This window comes from Sardina pilchardus, chromosome 3 (genome assembly GCF_963854185.1).
Source record: "Sardina pilchardus chromosome 3, fSarPil1.1, whole genome shotgun sequence".
Taxonomy (NCBI): domain Eukaryota; kingdom Metazoa; phylum Chordata; class Actinopteri; order Clupeiformes; family Clupeidae; genus Sardina; species Sardina pilchardus.
In genome coordinates, this window is record NC_084996.1 from 39,033,973 (window position 1) to 39,056,464 (window position 22,492).

A 22,492-nucleotide genomic window follows, 5' to 3' on the forward strand; every position below is an offset into this window, starting at 1 on the left:
GGAAAAGAAGTGCCGAACTGAGTTTAGAAAAGAGTGTGGCGAAAAAGACAGTCTATGTGAAAATGTTCAAGATATTTTTAGCCTGTTTCTTCAGTATGTTAGACCCTCTTCATGTGTGCATTTGTGTGCATGTATGTGTGAAATATCCGCCAAGTGTTCTTCAGTTGTAGAGTGTATGTTTTTTCATGGTTTTGAAGAAACGTTTTAAATTACTTTCACCTTTTATTTCCATCCTCTCTCTCTCTCTCTTTCTCTCCATATGTGGGTTTGCACCAGCCAAATTTAATCTGATTAAAATCAGACGCATGCCTCAATCTAAGTTAAAAAAAATGCTCACCGATTGAAAAAAAAAACTGTCGAATCGGATTGAAATTTCACACACACACACACAGGCATGGACAAACACACAAGCAAGCACACATAAACACACGCACACACACACACACACACACACACACCTTACCCACCCCCCGCCACACACATACATACCCACACAATCACAAGCGAACATACACATAGAGAAGCACACATAAACACACATTCAGGCACTCATTTACATACACAAAAGTTGCAAGAGTAGGGGATAGAGTAGGAGATGGAGACAAAGTGTGATATATTTGTGGAGAGAATGTGGAGGACTGAGCGGGAAATATCCAAGGGGGTGAATACTTTTTATAGGCACAGTATAGGAGAAACATGGCCTCTTTAGTAATGTACTTGTACAGTCTCCCTAAGAGAATGCAACCCAGAAAAATATTGCCTCTCTTACCATCTTCTCCTCATTGTGGGGGCAACATTTACAAATGAAGAATTCTGATGCAAAAGCCTCTAAAAGCCACTTCTGCCAAACATGATATAACGATGGTGAGTGAATGGTCTCTACACATAATATACGTTAATGAAATAATTTAGCTTCAAAACCCGCTAACTCTCTTCCTGGACTGAAATATTGATTTGTACGCAAAACCCAGTTGTCACAGTTCCAGTTGATTTAAACTTTTTATGGGCATTTTCATGTGAGTCTCTCCTTTCATAGTCATACCCGGACTTACAGAGGTCAATTCACTTTTCCTTTGTTTGAGTTGTGTGCTTTTGTCTTTCCCATGTTGAAGAATGACTAAGCCGTTTGACCAATGTCATGTCTTGGCGCAGCTGTGGGCTACAGGTTAGGGCTTCGGGCTTGTAACCGAAGGGTTGCTAGTTCAATCCCCGAGCAGTAGGAAAATGTGGGCGGGGGAGTGGTTGAGCACTAGCCTGGCTAGCGCCTACCACTTCTCAAATTTTCTCGTATTTGAAAAAATGCCCAGATCAGTTCATTGGGTGCCACGGATGTCTATCAAATGTGCATAGCTCATCCAACACGGTCTCACACCCAACTTGTCAAACAAGGACGCAGGCCAAGCCCCCTGGCGTCAATATCGGAAGCCCCCGCGCGTTCATATGCAATGCGAAGGCCTGCCATTGACATCAGTGTAAATCCTTTGGCGTCGAATGTAGACGCAAGAAGGCAACGGAAACTTCTCGGATGATCTGTGATTGGTCACCAACATCAGGTGAAAATGTGAGTGTTAGTGTCCAGACTGCCTTAGCAGCGTGAATGAAATCACTGCGCAAGGCAGGATGGGAACACCCAGGCTAGTTGAGCACTGCTCTCCCATAAAATCCCACATCCACGGGAGTGCCTGAAGTGCCCTTGAGCAAGGCACCTAACCCCTCACTGCTCGAGCACTGCTGTGACAGCTCACTGCTCCGGGTTATTGTATGCTTCACCTCATTATCACTAATTCACAGATTGGGATAAATGCAGAGACCAAATGTCCTAGCGGGATCAAAAGATCCAATGCTGTGTGTGTTTCACTAATTCACAGATTGGGATACATGCAGAGACCAAATTTCCTTCACGGTATCAAAAGATCCAATTCCAGTAATTGTGGCATACTTTTATTTTAAATAACAATTTCTTGCTAAGATGTTTTCCCCTCAGGATAAATGTACTTTAACTAAAGGTTGGATTATTCTCATGTTTTCATGAGTTAACATAGTAGGTCCACACAATAGGTGCATTTTTTTACAGTCCTTTTTACTCATCTTTACCAGGGATGCCAATCATTGTGGAGGCGACAGTATAGCATGTGTGTTTTTCTGTACAGCATACAGTATAACACTGTATAGCTAGCTGTGTAGCATATAGTTACATAGGGAAAGAGAGAGTTACAGTAGATGAAATAGATAGACAGATACTTGTCTCACCTTTTTTCGTGTTATAATTCATTCAGATGTCCACGTATGTGCGATGGCAAACTGTCAGTATGGATGTGACGTGGTGAAAGGGGAGGTGCACTGTCAGTGTCCATCTCCTGGTTTACATCTTGCACCAGATGGCAGGACATGTGTGGGTTTGTATTCATTTTAATGTAATCGCTAAAAAGTCACTCATTTTTGCCATACAAATCCCATAACTTCTTCCATATAACATTAATTACAACTGTTGGTTAACAGTAGTGTTAACAATATAATAATATGCTTGAAGCATACTTTAGAAATATACCTATAGTTATTATCATTATTATTTGTATTATTATTATTATTATTGTTATTATTATTATTATTATTAGCCTAAATTATCATTATTATTGATTACCATATTTTCCGGACTATGAGTCGCAGATTTTTTCATAGTTTGGCTGGTCCTGCAACTTAGAGCCACAGGGGTCATAAGTATTGGAACGCCTATGTGTTAAAATTCCCATAGAGGCTAGCAGATTTTTATTTGTTTTATTTTTTAAATGCCAGTTATTTCATGTATCCAGGACACTATGCACCCTGATAAATTCCCCTTGGCATTTGGAATTAAAATAGCCCCACATCAACACATATGCTTCACCATACCAAGAGATTGGCATGGTTTTATTTCAGTTAGATTATTAGCTGGTTTCATTCTCATTGAGCTCAATGCAATTCAAATCAGCTAATAGGCTAACTGAAATAAAACCATTCAAATCTCTTGGTATGGTGAAGGGTATGTGTTGATGCAGGGTTATTTTAATTCCAAAGGCCAAGGGGACTTTATCAGGGTGCACAGTGTCAAAGTATTTTAAGGAAAACATTATTTACAAAGGACATTGATGTCCTCAAAGGTTGGATATTTGCATTACGATCAATTTCCAAAAGATGATTTTAGATTGTCAACTTTAGCTTGTGTTCCAATACTTATGGAGGGGACTGTAATATATGCACACAAACTCATGATTGAAATCATACACCGGACGCTTTAGGCTAGTCTTATAATAGGGTTATAATAAGACCACTAGTGGTCTGGTCACCCCATTCTGTGTGCTAATTGAATATCTTGCCTTTCCAGATTAAATGTCCATACTAGTTAAGAAAGGCACGTGAACAGTCAAAAATAATGATAGCATCTTTAGTATTGCGTTGTTGAAGGTTTGCACATTCTTTTGAAATGCACCTCTTTTTTCTCTTGCTCTCTTGGGGGTAGCTTCTTCATTATCGCTTGGCTCGCCTCAGCTCGCCGCCATTCACTCCTTCATCTTCATTAACTTTCATGGTAGAATTCTCAATCTTTTTGGCCAGTTCTATAGTCTCTGCATTGGTCTTGGATTTTGTGAAATTACATTTCTAAATAAATGCGACTTAGTCCGGTGCATTTTTTTCCCTCTTCATGAGACATTTTTTGACTGATACTCCGAAGCGACTTATAGTCTGGAAAATACGGTATGTTAATGATGTACTAATGATTGTAATTATCAACTTAAAAATGATGCATATTATATTGTGCAACTGGATGGAAGTAATTAAGGCTCATTGCAGTGGCACCGTCATGATGGAGGTGGTTTTAAAGCATGTGGGGACAGCTGCCTGGGCTAGTGACAGGTCAGGTCCCTCAGCCTCAATCTTTAATTGTAAATAGTAATTAATTTGTAGCCCTTGGCTCAATATTAGGCTAGCTTTACACGGCAACGATCTGAACACAATCCGCAAAAGTGGCGTTGCGTTCCCAATCTGCATGCACACGGTGACGCAAAAGTGTGTGAAATTTGATGTAGTATGCATGCCAGGTGGCTAGGTGATACTGTGGAGCACTGCCATACAACAATACCAAGAGCGCGCGCATGCGTTGAAACTTCCCTCTACTTTTCTCCGTAGTAGCGCGAAATAGCCATAGACTTAAAAGAAAATAGCCCACCGTCAAAAACCAAAACATGGCGAAGAAGCGAGGCAAGACAGACAACTTTGTCTGGATAGACGAGGAGGTCGAGCTATTGTTGCAAACGACGTTGGATCACAAGTAATTAATTCGCCTTCTCTGTTCTGATATATCAGTAATTACTCTGCTTATTTGCTGAAAGGACTCCTGAATAGCTATCAAAGCAGCTAAGGCCACTTGAATGTCTGACTGATGGAAATGATGGACATGTTTGTTATTTTTTGGCTGTACTGCACATGTATATGACCTCAACGCGTATGCGAGGATAGCCAGCGTGAGCAGCTCAGAGCACACTTTTGCGTTGTCAACCCTTTAGACGGGAACGCAACGGTGGAGCGTCTTTAAGATTTCCACTCTGGAGGGTGGGTTCATTTTTTTGCGTTTTTAAGCCCCAAAAACGCTGTCGCCGTCTAAACGAAAGGCACATCTGATAAAATATTCTGTCGGTTTCACCCGGGAGCGTTGTCGTGTAAAGCCAGCCTTAAACAAGGTACCCATTTTCTCACCAAGCAAAGTGTCAAGGAACCACATAATGCATTTATTTCTTGTCAGTTCTATATACCGTATACTGTACAGACACCAACAGAGTTGATGAGACATAGAATTATCCATGGAACTCTCTGATTCCGACATCTAAGAATAAGTGATCTTCCCTCTAGGTGCCTGAATGAACAACAAAAGTTTGATTGATGAGTAAAACGGCCTTTGGGGCAGCCGTGGCCTACTGGTTAGGGCTTAGGGCTTGTAACCGGAGGGTTGCCAGTTCGATCCCCGACCAGTCCACGGCTGGAGTGCCCTTGGGCAAGGCACCTAACCCCTCACTGCTCCCTGAGCGTCGCTGGTTAGGCAGGCAGCTCACTGCTCTGAGTTAGTGTGATTCACCTCACTGTGTGTTCACTGTGTGCTGTGTGTGTTCACTAATTCGGTTAAATTGGGTTAAATGCAGAGAAACTAATTTCCCAAAAGTCAAAAAAGTATATATTATATTCTATTCTATTCTTATGTTTTAGATGTAGATGAGTGTGCTGCTGGTCTTGCTGTGTGCCCCAGGTTTCACAAATGCATCAACAGCTTTGGGAGCTATATCTGCAGATGCTATGAAGGCTTTGTCCTGCAGTACATCAATGGAAAATATCAATGTATTGGTAAGAGGCTTTGGACAATGCCAAAATGTGCTAGCTCAAGTAGCCTAGATACCTTTGATATACAACTTCATTGTCAGAATGTTCTGGTTCCAAAGAAAAATAATCCCTTTGAGAGAATGAATGGGATTCAGGAAATTATCAAAATAATGCACTTTTGCAATAATGCACTGCAAATGAGCATCTTTGCTAATTAGTGACCAACACAGTTACAGTAGCATCAACTTGCACACATGAGGATCTATGGTAACCCTTTGGTCTATAGAGCTTGACAGTGACCACCCACTCCGAAAGTAAAAATCTGATTAATTTTTTCCATAATGTTGTAACCGTCCGAGGGAAACTGAAAATCAGCTTTGTGATGATGAAGCGATAGTAAATACTCATGTAGACGCCACAAGTTATGATATCAACCTTGTTTTAACACTCTGAATGCCTCGCTGTTTTTGGAAGCTTTGTTCCAGAGCAATCTAGATGATTTTTGAAGTTTTTTGAAGAGCCACTGCGAATTCTATGGTAGCTATGAACGCATACTATGGCTCGTTTGGAAGGTGAGACTTTAAGCCCTCAGTGGGTATAACCCGTTTATTTCTACATGTATCTGTTCCTGAGAACTCCCAGGCTAAACAGTGGCTAGTTTTCATCAAAATCCCTGTTTGTTTTCTAGAAATGGAGATATAGGGTGCCTCTCATTTATGTTTTATAGATCCTCCCTTCCTTCCTCGGTCCTCGTCCTCACTGATCTAGATAAAGAATGATGAGGCGGCAACAATGGGATAGTCTATCCAGTGTTAGTTATAGATCAGTGGGAATGAGACTGGAGGACCGAGCATCGAAGATCGAGGAGGGATGTTGAGAGGCACCCATAGTGTTCCAGGAAGTGATCTAGTGAGACCTGCCGAGACTGCCACCTATGATAAACCCACGAAAATGGCCTGGTTTTGACCTGACGTGCATGCGTAATTGATTCGACCCAAAGTGGCAACCATCAAAGCTTAGCCTCCTTTAGTTTTGAGTTATGATAAAATGTCCAGATTACGTTTTCACAAGTTTTCGATCATCATATTTACGACGGGGATCACGTGATTCATGAAACTTTCGTATCACTCCAATTTCAGCATAAGAATACAATCAATACAATAAAATACAATTTGTTGATAAACGTGGCGGCAAGCATAATTTAAATATCACGCCCCTATATGCTCGTTTTAAAGGCCTCGTCCCTAGAATTTACGACATGAAGGTATAAAAGAGAAACATTTGTGATCTCAAGCCACAGTGACGTTCAGCTGAACCTCGTTCATTTTGACAGCTAGAAGTGGCATCAAGGAAGGCGGGAAACTAGAACGATTTAAAGTGTAACTTCACCCCATAACTCCACCCACTTCACATTTCTGAAAAAGGCTTTCAAAATGGGCAGGACCCTCTGAAATTTGGAAGGTAGTGCAGCACTGCAGCAGCCAATCAACCATGGTGATTTCGTGTCAATCTGGGAATGAGTGCTGCAGACATGGCTTATCACAGGTAGGCTAATCAGGGCAGCAGGTGTTGGGGCGTTTCATTCCTAATCTGTAACGACCCGGTGACGTAGTCTTGGCAGAAAAGTGCAGGACTATGGGTGCGTTTCATGTAGCGTTTATACGTCCTCCCTCGCTCCTCGATGCCTCGATCCTCACTGATCTACATAAAGAATGATGGGGGGGAAACAATGGGATAGTCTATCCAGTGTTAGTTATAGATCAGTGGGAACGCCCCTCGAGGATCGAGCATCGAGGATCGAGGAGGCATAATGAGAGGCACCCAGTGTCAGCATTCCAATAGGATTTTGGACCAAAATGCCATGGCATGTTTCAACCTGTAGAGGGCGCGGAGAGCTATATCTCCAATACAAAATCATACGAAATGTTACTTTTCTCGGGAAACACGATTTTTGTAAGTATTAACCCTGGTAATAGTGTAGGTCACCACTTATGAGTAATTTCAATCAATCAACAGCTCAAAAAAACATATTTTAGGGTGCAGTTACACTTTAAGTGCAACAGACTTTATTTACACAGAGATTGTAACCCATTGTCAGTCACTGTGAAAGTAAATCACTAAATCTAAATCATTATAGGCTATTGTGGCAGTCTAGAAGCTCAAGACGTAGGTGGGTGCAACATTTGTGTACTTGCAAGTTGCAACAACCACACCTATTTCAGCAATGCAAATCCTGATGTGTTCTACAATGCTCTCACAACAGAAATAATAATAATAAAAAACATTTTGGCAATGAAGAAAAATCCAACCTTGAAGGGAAGCAAATGTACTTTGAGGAACAAAAATACCTCTTATAATTAAGAAATATTATTATCAGTATATCAGTATTTTTTAACAAAAAAGAGAATTGCCAAAATTATTGACACCTCTGCATATAATGCCTTGTCCTTTTTAGGTACACCAAACCCACCTAGAATGTTCTTTGCAAAAGAGTGAAACTTTCATTTAATTAATAATAGACCATGATTCCAGACAAAGTCACTGTAGCATTCAGTAACTCCTGCTATTTATATTTGTAACTAAATGACAAGAAAGGTGTTTACTGTATCTGGCATGCCCTCTATTTGCACTGAGGTCACTCATGAAGAATTTGTACAGACTTTTAGAGACTTCCAAGAAGATATTTTTTTTCTGTAACTCACAATGGTTCTCGTGGATTTTTTTTGCCTCTCTGACCATCCTCCTCACTGTGCGTGGGGGCAAGATAAACGTGAGTCTTTGTCCAAGCAAGTTCGTCGCATCCAGTTGAGACCCGTTTAACCCTTTCATGCGCAACGTCCACATGCGTGGACAGTAACTTTAACTCTGTTTTCTACTTATTTATCATGTTGATATACACCAATCCACTTCAGGGCAGTTTTAGTAGGTCCTTGGCAATATATTAACAATATGTATCATCTTATATTTGGAATATTGACTGCTTGATGACATCATCAATTCAACATGAGTGACAGTAATGGCCATATGCTGAATGCTCCAGGCATATCTGTAAAAAGCTAGTACTCAAGAAGGCAAAATCATGTAAAAAAAAATATTATGCTGTACAGGAGAGTGTGTTGAACAACTCTATGTTTTCAGAAATTAAATCGGATGTAAAATGGAGTCTGTAGACCCTAAAAAGCAACTGTCCACGTATGTGGACGTTGCGCAACAGAGGAGTTAAATGGCCAAAAATTAGAATTTGTAACTAGGACTTTTTTTTTTTTTTTTTTTTCAAATATGATTTTAATTGCTTTAAATTACAAAGAAACAAACATTTGGTAAACATATTTATAAATAATGACCTAATTACATGTGGTAATGCCAAGGTGGTATGGTAATATGGGGGTAGTAGAGGGTTGGGTGGGTAGTAGAGGGGTGGGTATGAGAGTACTAGAGGTGTGGGTGGATTAGTATTAGAGGGGTGGGTAGTATGGATGTAGTAGAGGGGTGGTTGGGTAGTGGTGGTAGTAGAGGTGGGTAATATGGGGGTAGTAGAGGGGTGGGTGAGGGTCGGTGAGCAATAATGGGGGTAGTAGAGGGGTTGGGCGGGTAGTATGGAGGTAGTAGAGAGGTGGGTGGGTAGTATGGGGGTAGTAGAGGGCTGGGTTGGTAGTATGGAGGAAGTAGAGGGCCATAGTTTCCACATTTTCTGTCATTACATTTTATCCTTTTTTACCCCTTTGTTGCGCACTGTCCACATACGTGGACAATAACATTACTTCTATATAAAAGCATATTTTTTAAAAATTCCAACTGATTTTCAATATTGGGCTCATATAGAGTACTAAAATCAATACTAAAAAAATCTAGACACTTTTTTTCATAATGCGTGCATGAAAGGGTTAATTATTGTTTGATCTGCATTTTTGACCTAGTACCTAGTTAAGTCATTCCCAGGCTTACAAATGTCAACACACTTTCCTTTTATTTACATTTAGCGTATTCTCTGGTCCTTCCCAAGTGGGAAAATGACTATGGGATTTAACCTCTGTCACTTCATTTTCATATACATGTATTAAGGAAAAAGGAAACCTTGAACATGCTGCTGAAAGTTCTCAGACACTGAATATAAATGGAAAATGGAAATGCTCCTTTTATATTTTGAGATTTTCTATGGGTGCCAGTAATTGTGGACAATACTTAATTCTTTATGAGATATTCCTTTTGCTTCCCTTCAAAGTTGGATTTTTGTCTCATTTCATTTCATTTTTTCATTATAATAGCAATGTGCCAATGTGTTAGCCTGACTACGTCATCCTCAATTCTTATCAGAATGTGAGTCTGAAATTTCTCCATTCAGCCGTGATTATGGGGCGTGTTTCAACCGATACAGGGCGGGGGGGGATAGCTCTGCATTCATTGGATAGACCATACCAAACAGAGCAACGAAATAGCCAATAACGTAGGCTATATCTTCTGGTCTTTTTTAAAGTTATTGTGCTGTCAGTATCTACTCTGGTAGATACTCTTGTACAACACCTGATAGCGAAATCTAAGACAACGAAATATATAGCAGCGTAGTAGCCTGGCTAACGCCTACCACTTCTCAAATGAGACATGGTCTGGCAACCAGACGTTCATTTTCTCGTGTTTGGAAAAAATGCCCAGATCCGTTCATTGGGCGCCACCGATGTCTATCAAATGCGCATAGCTCACCCAACTCGTCCGTATGCAACGCTAAGGGCTGCCATTGACATCAGTGTAAATCCTTTGGCGTCGAATGTAGACGCAAGAAGGCAACGGAAACTTCTCGGATGTTCTGTGATTGGTTCGCCAACATCAGGCGAACATTTGGGCGTTAGTTTCCAGACTGGCTTAGCAGCGGGATTGAAATCACCACGCAAGGCAGTATGGGAACACCCAGGCTAGCAGTGTAGGCTATTTGGAAAACATTTCCTCTCCTACATTTTTAAAAAAAATAAACTGTACAAACATGCAATGAACAGCTGGGGAAGGGTGTTAACCCAACAAGCAAACAGACATTTCAAACAAACGGGAACAACATCATACAAACGTATACCTTGGTGAAAGCGAAACCGAAGTTTTCCCACATATCCACGTTGGTCTAAGTGTTCAGAAATAGTTGTGTGAATCCGTGATAAAAAGACTCCGTTGTTCTCAACATAGACCTAAAAGAAATGGACAAACAGACTCCGTTGTTCTTAATGGGAGCGGACTGAAACAAAAATCCGTTTACTTTCCATCGTACTGCGCAGACTCGTACTCATTTCGTGACGTTAGCCATCCTGTACATTGCTGTAACTCGTCTGATAGATGGGATTTTCCGAACAACTGTCAATCCATTATTAACGTTCGTTTTTAATATTATTATTAGGTTTACTTGCCTCTAGGTAATGCTTTGCCCTATCAAACAGTAGGCTACCGTAGGCTACACGCATTTTCACTGATCTTGCAAATGACTTTCCGTCATGGTTTTCGTGCAGGCTGGACTGATCTTCTTATCCAAACATTACGGGGAATCTCCTGTCGAACGTTAGCTTCCCTACAACCGACATGCTAACTATACTTCTTTACGGGAAACCGACGTTATATACGGGGAAGACGTGAATTAGTTTTGCCTTCGATACCCTATATAGAATATACAGAAGCTATAAGGGCGACGAATGGCACATGTTACATGAAGTTATGGGATCGCAAAAAAATCTGCAATCTATGGCCGTCCATGGGAGTTAGCAAAGCGTTGATCACCAGCTCATTTCGTGTTTCTACTTCTGGGAATATGCCTGCCCCCTTGGTTCTCAATGTGAGGGGGCTTAAACAAAAATCCGTTTACTTTCCATCATACTGCGCAGACTCGAACTCATTTCGTGACGTTCGCCATCCCAAAGATCCTTAAAAAAAATGTTCAACCGTCTCTGGCCATCCTGTACATTGCTTTAGGCTAACTCGTCTGATAGATGGGATTTTCCGAACAACTGTCAATCCATTATTAACGTTCGTTTTTAATATTATTATTATGTTTACTTGCCTCTAGGTAATGCTTTACCCTATCAAACAGTAGGCTACCGTAGGCTACACGCTTTTTCACTGATCTTGCGAATGACTTTCCGTCATGGTTTTTGTGCAGGCTGGACAAGCTTCTTATCCAAACATTACAGGGAATCTCCTGTCGAACGATAGCTTCCCTCCAACCGACATGCTAACTATACTTCTTTACGGGAAACCAACGTTATATACGGGGAAGACGTGAATTAGTTTTGCCTTCAATACCCATATAGAATATAGGCTACAGGAGCTATAAGGGTGACACAGGGCACATGTTACATGAAGTTATGGGATCGCAAAAAAAATCTGCAATCTATGGCCGTCCATGGGAGTTAGCAGAGGGTTGATCACCAGCTCAATTTGTGTTTCTACTTCTGGGAATATTCCTGCCCCTGCCCCCTTGGATAAAACCTCCGTTTTCATGTAGCTAAGCTAAACGAAAGGCCAAACTGCATGGAAAAAAATATGCATTCATAGCCATAGCGTTTCTGTTGCAATCAAAATCAACCTAAACGCGAAGCCGTGAATGTCACTGTTGTTCATCTGTCCATCATCGTGTAAAGCCCGCCCTGACGATTTGAAGTTGAAAAAATATGTGGGCGGGGCTTAAGTTTGGCTGCACCCAGGCTACCAATGTGTATCTTTCTTTTACTATATTCCCACTTGCGACTTGAGGCAGTTGATAATGCTAGTCCATGTAATTTCTGCTTTAGCGTTTATTATTGTTATTTTGTGTGTTGCAGTAGATAGAATGATACATTTTATTGAATGCCGAAATGTTGTACTACCATTGTTTCTATTTTGCAAAAAAAACCCCAAAAAAACATTCATTTTCCCATAATGTTTTTCCTTTGGAACCAGGAAATGTTGACATGCAAACATTAAAAACTACAAGCTTCTGGTCGACTTCAATAGTCTCTTGGCTATTGTTAGCAGACTAGTGTTAATTTGTTTTGGACTGGGTAACATTACAAATAATTGATAACAGCTGTTAAGGTGTCCCAATATTAAGAATGAATGGATGAGGCAGAGGCACCGTTATTCCGCTTATCCACTGGTTGCCACTCTTGTATAGGTAATAGCCATATAGTTATAGCATACTAAGTGAACATGTGCTTCAATTTAAATAATTTGTTATTCAGGCCTATACTTTCTTTGTTACAGACAGTGATACCAATGGGTTACAATTGATTCCACTGTTGTGAAACCATTCTTTACTATGGTTGTTACAGTTACCATTCAAAAGTGTATTGATATGGAACAGTGATTAAACTTTATATGTATAAATTCTCATTATTTTAGCTATTCCAAAGGTGATTATTGAACCTCCAAGACCTGGGAAAATCCCACCGAAAAATAGAGTCACTGATGCTGACAAGACAAGGATCATCACCTTACAACCACCAGCGACCATACCAACTATAGCAAAATCCACAGACTCCACAGTGTCTACTGCAGTACCTCCACATCGAAAGAAGACAGGCCCACATAAGCCACTTCTCCCCACACGTCAGTCCAAAAGACCCACTGTGAGAACTCCATTATTGGTCACCCCAAAACCACACTTAAGACCCTGGAGGCCACCATTCTCCATTACAAAGGCCCCTTCTCTCACTCACAAGGTCAATCCCACACAGCGGCTCCCTGCTCCAACGGTCACTTCCTTGGATAACAGAATAAGCAAAGTTTTCACACCAAAACAGAGAGGAGATGTCCACAGTGAGTAATAGCTTCGGCACTGCAATGCATGGAGGCATTGATAATTGAATGTGTTGGAAGTGTTAATGCAGACATCATTTCAACAATGTGCTGTACTAGTATTGTACTTAGTGCCCTTTCCTCTGCTCTCCTCAGTACCACGTAAACAAGGCCAGGAAAATGGACTGGGTTTTAATTTTGATGTTGAACTGGGAAACACTGATGAGGAAATGGGTGATGATCCAGGTAAAGTTAAAAATAAGTATTTTAATGTTTACAATACAGTAACTGATATGTGGTGTGTGTGTGTGTGTGTGTGTGTGTGTGTGTGTGTGTGTGTGTGTGTGTGTGTGTGTGTGTGTGTGTGTGTGTGTGTGTGTGTGTGTGAATATGTCATTTGTTCCCATGGATTTGCCAATCACTGCTATGTGATAGTCAACTTTACTTTCCTACTAAAAAAAACAGCAAGAAATCAGCCTATGCTGGTAACTGGTTTTAGCTGGTTTCAGCTGTTCTTTGCTGGTTTTCTTCTAGCTATTGCTGGTCTTTGCTGGTGTAGCTGGTTAGGCCACCAGCTAGACATGCTGGTGTGACCATCTGAGGAAGCTGGTCATGCTGGGGTTACATGCTGCCACTCAGACATGCCACCACTACGACATGCTTCCCTTTAGACATGCCTGCCTCTATTTCGAAATGCTGCTATTTCGACATGCTGCCAATCCGACATATTTTAGTACCCCCATTCCGACAGTTTACAAATCCTATTTTTTTTCCAAGTCAATTTAACGGACCCTATGAGCCCAACGGACGCAAAGTGCGCCAAAAACACACCCATTCTTCTCTGTTACATTGCTCCGCGATTATTTGTCCCAGCGAGGTGAGACCTATATTGCATGAAAGAGCAGAACCGGGGCTTTCCAACGAGACTAGACACGTGTCTGTACGATCAAGTATGAAAATAAAATAAAATCATGAATTTAAATCAAAGTATATCATATTTACAATCTATATTGCTCTGCGTTCACCCACGCAGCCACTGCTCTCGCTTGAATTACTCCGGAACCAGGCATCACACAGACATAACCCACATATCAAATGAAAGAGGAGAAACAGAGCTTTCCATTGATATCAAACGCATCGATCCTTTTGTGTTATAAAAACAGACGAAGTGACAAACAAATAAGAATGTCATATAGCTTCGGCTACCGCTACTTTCGTTTGATTTACTCGTGAAACCGTGGTCAAAAATATATGGCTTGCATGTCAGATAAAAGATGAGAGAGCTATCCACAGATACCAAATACAACCTTCTAGGCCGTAAAACAGATGAAGTGACAGCAAAATAATAACTTAATTTAGCCCCACTTAGTCCGTGAATAATGAGACAGAGAAGAATGGACTTATATCTATGAAAACTGCTGGCTTTGGGCGGTATTATTTATTTATTTTCCGGGGACGTAGTCAATGCGGGAGGTGTTGTAGGCTACTGTCAAGGCCACGCCTAAAGCGCTGGGGGGAAAGCCTATACAGTATGTCATGCAGTCATCCTAAGTTAGATACCGCATGTCAGTTTTTATATGTTTCCCCACAGTTTATTGGGGGAAACAATCCCCTATAGGTCCAGGGCTAAAAGTAGTTTTTATTCTTACCAGTAGGCCTAGTCCTACTACTGAATAGGTTGAACTGCGTGCGACGAGAAATGTTCGTATTGCTGAAATAACTTTTAACGACCAACCGTGTCCATTACGCACTACAGATATTTAGGCTATTGTTTTATTTTAGTGTTTTTTTGTCCACTACCCATGGCAAACATAGTTTAAACGTTCGCCATTACTTAGGCCTATTTCTTTTCGGCTTTCACAATCAGCTAGGTACAGCTGCGCCGATGGTTACCATGAAAACTTGCCATGTCTATACAGAACTGCTTTCACTTCCCCGAGTCGCGCACGCAACAGACACATAACCATATCAAGAAGTCTTCACAATGACATTTTAAATGTGAATCTTTATTAATTACACAATTGGATATAGTTATAACATTAATAGCCTATTAATGACCTCATGTCGGAATGGCACGTTGTTTGAAAAAAAAGTTAAATACCGCCACTGCAACCATGAAAAAAAAAAAAATGTCGGAGTGGTGGGACTTTTCCCCATAAAGAGACATGCCTCCACTACGACAATTGGACGTCAATGTCGGAGTGCTGGTATGTCGGAATGAACGGCGGATACCTCATGCTGGTGTGACCATCTGAGGAAGCTGGTCATGCTGGTGTGACCAGCCTGTTGTGTGGAATACAGCTGGTGTAAGATGGTCCTGCTGGTGACCAACCTGCCAAGCTTGACATTGTTGGTGTAAGATGGTTTGCTAGAATGACCAACATAAGCTGACATGGCCAGTACAAACCAACAATGTAGACCAGCAACACCAACTAAAATGACCAGCTTGAGGTGGTATGTCAAGCGAAACTAGTTGAATTACCATCGTAAACTGCGTAAACCAGCTGAAGGTATGTTTTCGCAAGAGTTTTGTTGGTCTAGCTGGCCAACCATCATAGGGTGGTCAAACAGGGGTAATTGCTCTGTCGCTAGTTTGGAGTATAACACGGTTTTAAACTGGAGTTGGAGTTGGGAGTTGGAGTTTAAAACCGTGTTAAACTCCAAACTGGCGACAGAGCACATTTTTATCTTTGCTGGGTCTGGGTCTTTCTTGAACAGAAACAACTCTCTGACATCAAACATGGGTAACAGGGGTCTGACTGACAAAACAAAAGTAATTTCTTAAGATTCTTAAATTGAGAAGTTTTGCAAGTGGTCTCAATCTTAAAATAAGGAGCATAATGAGGTTGATATTAGCTGGTAAATTGCAGGCAGGCAAGGATGCTTTTTCATGTTTAGAGAGTTTTCAACCAAATTCAAAGGCCAACTAGGTTCCATGCAGTCTTCTTCATCAGCCCTTATATTAATATTAGTAGTAGTTCTTAATTATTGTTATCATTGGCTGCATGTTAAAATGTGACATTCTCTTTTCCAGAGGCTGGTGTTCTGAGCTGTACTTTTGATTATGGCATTTGTGGGTGGATAAGGCACAGGGAAGGAGACTCACAGTGGACAACTGTAGAATATCCTTCAGGTAAAATTAATCAATTTCAAATGAAACTGGGTCTTTCTGGGTTAACTCAGCAGTTACAATAAGTAAGAGATAACGGCTCACGAGGTGACCAGAGTTGCCTCCGCCTAGCCATTATTTCAATCGAACCGGTCGACCTCGAAGGCCGTTATCCCGCTTATCTCCCGTTTGTATTCATCACCTGTATATTTAGAATAGTTTTATTCCACCGTTGCCACTTGTGTAGTGTTCATTTCCTATTCTAAAATGGATAGTTCCAGTCCTTGATTGTGATTGGCTGAATCGCGTTCGGTTCGATGCCGTTGTGTAAATCACGATAAACACACACCTTGACCGCATTTCGTTCGATAGTAATGCGCTACCACAAAACTAGCACAAAAGTTAAAATGGCTGTGTCTCGTTGTTACATAGCAACCATTCGCGTCGTGCCTGACAACGCCCCTTAGCTGTTTGATTACAAAGTATAAAGCACGGCCTCTCGGGGCTTATTGCTTAATTACAATGCAAACATTTACATCGCTAAAACTGTCTTGATTGTAGAACTACTTTCCGCCACATATCAACTTTCTACTTGCAGGACAAACTGCCGTTACTAGTTCTAAATGGATGGTTGCTATGGCCAAACGCCAGTCGTTAGTTTTAAATTCTATCTCTCCCGTTGTCAAGCGGGCATATCCCAGGATTCTGATGAATGTTAACTATGAAAGATTGTTTATATTTTTTATAGCCTACATGGCATCCAACCACTGATCTATAAAGAATATAGATCAGTGCATCCAACTAGCTACTATCCACCTCCGTCATATGCTACAATGTTACTATGCTCTGCATGTCTGTATTTCAGCTTGGATGCAACGTGACAGTTCATTTAAACTTCACAACTAGTTTGGCGAATTAATGTTCAAGTGTGACATGGGCAACACATTGGAACTACTTCAAAGGTAGCAGGTTATACGAAGTTAATGGCCATCCCATCAGCCAATCAGAGAAGAGAATTCCATTGTTGAGGGAGATACTAGGCTCGTTTACAATGAGCTGCGGCTGACTTAGGCTGGCTTCATAGTCAACGAGAGCTTGAGAGTCTTAGCGGGTGGGGCGAATATCACACGCAGCTGGTCCCGGACAGTCTAGCTGAGCTGCCATGTGCCTGAATTCACATCGCGGGAGACCTTGCTGGAGACCTCGCGGGATTTTGTATTAAATATAGTATAACTTTCATTTTTACTCATTAAAATGAGCATGATGACTGACGAAATAAATTGATATGATGTGTTTAAATAAACCACTGTTGTCATACAGTTAACAGGCCTGCATTGTAGCACATTAATTAAATATCAAGTGTTTTCCGTGTGTATATATTTAACCAACAGCATAAAATAGCAGAATATCCACACGTTTTCAGTAGGCTAGCCTACCGCTGTTCCAGAAATCACAAATAAGGAGGTATCCCTTCGATTTCTGTTCATTTTAGCACATTCTAACGTAAGGAGCAAAGATTCTAGAACAGAGCCAGATGGATCACAGAGATTAGCTCCAGCGTCGTCCCAGAAAATGGGCAGGACTTTCTGAAATGTGGAAGGGAGGGGTTGAAGAGGGGCGGAGATGTAAGGGGTGTTGATATAGACTGGGCACTGCTGCATATGAATTGATTCATTGATTTCGTGTCAATCTGGGAATGAGTGCTGCAGACATGGCTTATCACAGGTAATCAGGGCAGCAGGTGATGGGGCGTTTCATTCCTAATGAAATAATAGTATTTCAGTGACACACATACAAACATACACACTGATACGCATTGGAGAGCTATCTATCTATCCATCCATCCATCCCATATTTATGCAGGGGATAGTACCTAATACAACCAGCTTGAGCTGGTGAGTACACTCTCCACCACTCATTACTTGCCATGGCTAATCAGCAAGCTGCTGGTCCAACACTACGAAAAGATGGTCTGAAAGTGACTAAGTGAGGTACCTCAAAAGTATGCAAATCTCACTTCCTGGGGCCAGTAGTTTGGGCCAGTAGTTTGGGGCTGCTCCCCAAACAAATAAATAATAGTTATATTAATGCTAAATGTGTTTGTCTGCATGTCATTAATTGGAGAGAAACAGCACTGTTCAACTTGCTTATCTTGACTTGGTAGGTGAGAAATATCTGACTCTCCCTGAAGTCACTGTGAAGCACAGTGGAAGGGGAGCTCAGCTTATCCTGCCTCTCAGTGCACCATGGAACCAGGGCTCCATGTGTTTGTCTTTCCGACATAAGCTTGCTGGCCATCATGTGGGTATGTTGCAAGTATTTGTGGAGAAGGGTCGGCTGCATAGCCCAGCAATGTGGGGCAGGACCAGAGGAACTGGGTGGATGTTAGCCCAGATTACACTGTGGGGGAACAAACTTGAAAGTGTAAGTATGCATTTGGGCTCAGGCCACCATCTATAGCATTTTTGTTTTTTAATTATTTATTTATTTAATATACTTGCACTGACTGGAGAACACTTTCAATTTCGTTGTACCTGTGAAAATGACAATTAAGATATTCTATTCTAGTCTATTCTATTCTATAATCCTGAAAAATATGAAGGATATTGTATGGTCTGTGGTCATCTAATTTCATCATATGTACATCAGTGTATTGTATATGACATTGACACTGAAAAAACGAGAATTATGTATCAACTGGAGTTTTTCCATTTTCTTCAAAATGTTTCTTTCCTTTTCTATCTATCTATCTATCTATCCATCCATCCATCTCTGTTTCTTCTTTTCCATCCATAGATAATTATTAAAGGTGAGCGTAGAAGAAATCGACAAGGAGAGATTGCTCTTGATGACATTACCCTAAGAAGGGGGCACTGCCCAGAAGAATATAACCTGAGATATTGAAACAGTCACAAAAAGCACCTACTGTACAGTGATGTTTTGTTCAGTTCCAAAGGGCAAGGATAAAAGCACCCATAATTGCCAGCAATGAGACTATATTTATATGATCCTCTTGCCTCTAATGCTTTATTTCTGGAGATTTGTGTTAATCTATGAGAGGTCTTATTCATAATTGTTAACAGGCCATCCCAGGCAAATATGTTATTTAGCATGACAAATCTGAAACACTATCAGACAATGTAATGTGTTGTTACGTTGATATTAAACAGATAATCAGGATAAACTGATAGCCCTCTTCATAAAGCAGATAAGTACATTGGTTATTGTAATGACCAGTAGTCGTCTGATCTTAAGGCCTATTAATTCCAAATCTTTGTAAATCCTCATGGGTTAAAAAACTAGCATGTTACTCATTGAGTTTAGCACAGCTCATCATATACCTCACACTACTGTAACTGTATAACTTATTGTATTCCAGTATCCCAAGATATCCTTATATACAGTATTGCTTTCAATTCATTTCATTCACAAATGCATGCCTTGTGTATTCGGTTGGATCATTTTTTTTCTGTCAAAAAGTAGCTCTTTTGTGTGTTTCTCCTTTATGTCATACCACAAACCATGGTTCATTCAATTCTTGCCCATTTTCTCAATAAACAAGAAACTGTACTTATACAAAATGTACAACCTTAACAGTCTGCAGACAATGCAATACACTGTCAAACACCATCAAAATGTATAAACTGTGTGCACTACCAAGTTAAAGAAGTCTGCAACAGCAGACAAAGTATAATGTGATGACACCCAAGAATGCTTTTGTAAATGCATTGCAACGGCAGCATTGGCAGCCACATTTATAAGAAGACAAGGTAGACATACAATGATATCAGTTCAGCTTCACTGTTTGGCCTCCAATAACAAGAAAAGAAATAACATTATGGATGGTAATACGAAACATCACCTTTGCTTACAGCACTCTTGTTCATAACATCTCTTTGTTTACAGCATGCATAAAAAGTCCTACTACTAAAAACTATGAAAAGCAAATATCAGCGAATATTGTATTGAGTTGATTTGGTGTTTTTTATATTTTAAATGGCCACACTGTTTTCAATGTTCTCTGGGTCTAGATAGGTGTATGGCAATGGAAGACCAATATTCCTGGCTTTGATGTCATAGCTGAGGACCTCAAGCTTTCTTCTGAAATCATCAGTCAATTCCAGTGGCTTCTGCTCCACAAACAGCTGCTCAGGATAATTACCTAGGCTGTACTGCAAAAGTTTGAAGACAAAAACATGAACTTAGGAATACATGAATTAAATGTGCAAATTCCAAAAATAACAAAAACATGTCAGCATTTTTGTTAACCCTCTTCTAAGATGAACCAAACAAATGTACAATGTAAGCGCAGCAATCTCAACTGATTGAAATGTGTCTGTGTGCGATTGAAACAGCTGTGAATGTGAATGTTCCATTGTGACATCTGAATGAAATATACACACAAATGTTACTGTAACTGAAGATACACTTTGCGGTCATATTCTACTTGCAAACAAGTCTCCCATTTGTGTTATGGATATTCTCCTCTTCATGCTCAATCACACAGCAGATATTTTCAGAATGAAGGCATCCTCATGAAAAAAAGGCTTGATCTCATTTACAAATGGTGCCATTCAAATGATGTTTCATTCAACAATCGGGGTCCAGGGATGAACTACCAATGCCTAGCCTAGCCCGACCTGAAGGTTGCTTACACAAGTTCAGAGGTCAGAGGTAATAAATAGCCACATGAATGCTGCCCCCAAAACTATTTATTTGTAAATGCATATTCCAGTTTTATTCAAACTTGTCCCCAATGGAAGTTGACACGCATTATCAGCAAAAAAATAAACTCTTGTTCTTATACCAGAGTTGTCTTTTAACAGAGAATATTAAACTGAATAGTATGCTTAGGCTGAAAGGTGTGTAGCCACACCCTTTTTTGACTTGCACACATATAGGAAAATATGACCCTTTAATTAGCAGGGTACAAACAATGCATCACGCACATGGTCAGAGGACTTCTGGCTGAGCAGGTACAGTGCAGTCATGGTGTGTACTGTGGTGCCAATGTCTGGCAGCGTCTCCAGGACATCAATCTCTGTGGCTTTACCTTTACAAGTAGGTGGAGGACACTTCAAAGAACTGGGAAAGTTGGGCATCCAAGCACCAAAATCAAACTGACAGAAAAAGAATATGTAAGACAAATATAGATATAGTAGGCCAAATGGATTATTTAAATGTAACATACAAACCTGTCCATTGTTGACAGCACCATGTTGAACAGATACAGTGAAAATGATCATGGTGGCAAACTTGATGAGCTCCTCTAAGGAGGTGAAGCTCTGTGGTATCTCTGGAAAAAAAGGGTTGTTTTGTTTGTTTTTCTTTATACTGTGAAAGAAAATGTTAGTTGAAATCATGGCTTGTTTCTAGACAAATAAACAAAAATCAGAAGCACCTTCACCTCACAGGGAATTTTTGACACAATCCTCAACATCCCATGCCATTAAAGGTACGAAAGATTTTCACCTCTATGAAACCACCTAGCATTCATCTAGCTACATAGATGTAGCAAGTCCCTACCGAGAAAACCAGCCATGAAACTTCCTGTTTTTGCCTGTTGTTAATCCTTCAACTCCACAACAAATGCATTTGCATTGTGTACAGGGGGGATAAATTGTGAGAAGGAGTAAAATATAAATACATTGTGACTCTAAAGGGAGCTCTACAGTCGCCAAAAACTTAAACCTGCACCTTTAACTATTTGGTCTCAGCCTCCCATCCACTAAACATACAGGTATATTGCCAAAAGTATTGGGTCACTGGCATATGGACTTAAGTGACATCCCATTCTTAATCCACAGGGTTTAATATGATACCAGTCCACTCTTTGCTGCTATTACAGCTTCAACTTTTCTGGGAAAGCTTTCCACAAGGTTTAGGACTGTGTTCATGGGAATTTTCACCCATTCTTCCAGAAGCACATTTGTGAGGTTACATGCTGCCACTCAGACATGCCACCACTACGACATGCTTCCATTTAGACATGCCTCTATTTCGACATGCAACTATTTAGGCTAGACATGCTGCTAATCCGACACATTTTAGTACCCCCATGCCGACAGTCTACAAATCCGATTTTTTTCCCAAGTCAATTTAATGGCAACAACACCTTGAGATAAACGCAGCCTAATGCCCCTCCCCCGAAAAAAAACGTACAGACGTTGTTGATTTCTTAGGCTCAATTATATCATCCTGAGTTACGTCCCATTAGCTATCAGTGCGCATCGGAGGTCTTTCACAGAGTGTTGAAGAATGTTTCCTGAAACTAAGCCCGTCACAATAATG

The 22,492-nt window shown here is 40.6% G+C and overlaps 2 protein-coding genes across 8 annotated transcripts in view; one reads left to right on the forward strand and one right to left on the reverse strand.

The window, feature by feature from the left end:
- Positions 1 to 19,138, forward strand: part of npnta (nephronectin a) — a 51,433-nt gene extending 32,295 nt beyond the window's left edge. For 4 of the 7 annotated variants that reach the window (XM_062533262.1, XM_062533264.1, XM_062533263.1 and 1 more), the window contains 7 exons: positions 2,277 to 2,396; positions 5,236 to 5,370; positions 12,697 to 13,113; positions 13,249 to 13,338; positions 16,127 to 16,225; positions 18,366 to 18,625; positions 18,998 to 19,138. In XM_062533262.1, the coding sequence (XP_062389246.1) occupies positions 2,277 to 2,396; positions 5,236 to 5,370; positions 12,697 to 13,113; positions 13,249 to 13,338; positions 16,127 to 16,225; positions 18,366 to 18,625; positions 18,998 to 19,105 (1,229 nt within the window). In that variant the 3' untranslated portion in view covers positions 19,106 to 19,138. The remainder of the gene's footprint in view (positions 1 to 2,276; positions 2,397 to 5,235; positions 5,371 to 12,696; positions 13,114 to 13,248; positions 13,339 to 16,126; positions 16,226 to 18,365; positions 18,626 to 18,997) is intronic. The other 3 variants (XM_062533267.1, XM_062533268.1, XM_062533266.1) reach the window with 2 other exon arrangements.
- A 1,055-nt stretch (positions 19,139 to 20,193) lies between these two features.
- The window catches only part of LOC134076004 (polyunsaturated fatty acid lipoxygenase ALOX15B-like), a gene marked incomplete at its 5' end in the record, with an annotated part of 39,329 nt that continues 37,030 nt past the window's right edge, over positions 20,194 to 22,492 (reverse strand). Inside the window, 3 exons of the mRNA XM_062531025.1 lie at positions 20,194 to 20,373; positions 21,151 to 21,321; positions 21,397 to 21,497. Of these exons, the coding sequence (XP_062387009.1) occupies positions 20,194 to 20,373; positions 21,151 to 21,321; positions 21,397 to 21,497 (452 nt within the window). The remainder of the gene's footprint in view (positions 20,374 to 21,150; positions 21,322 to 21,396; positions 21,498 to 22,492) is intronic.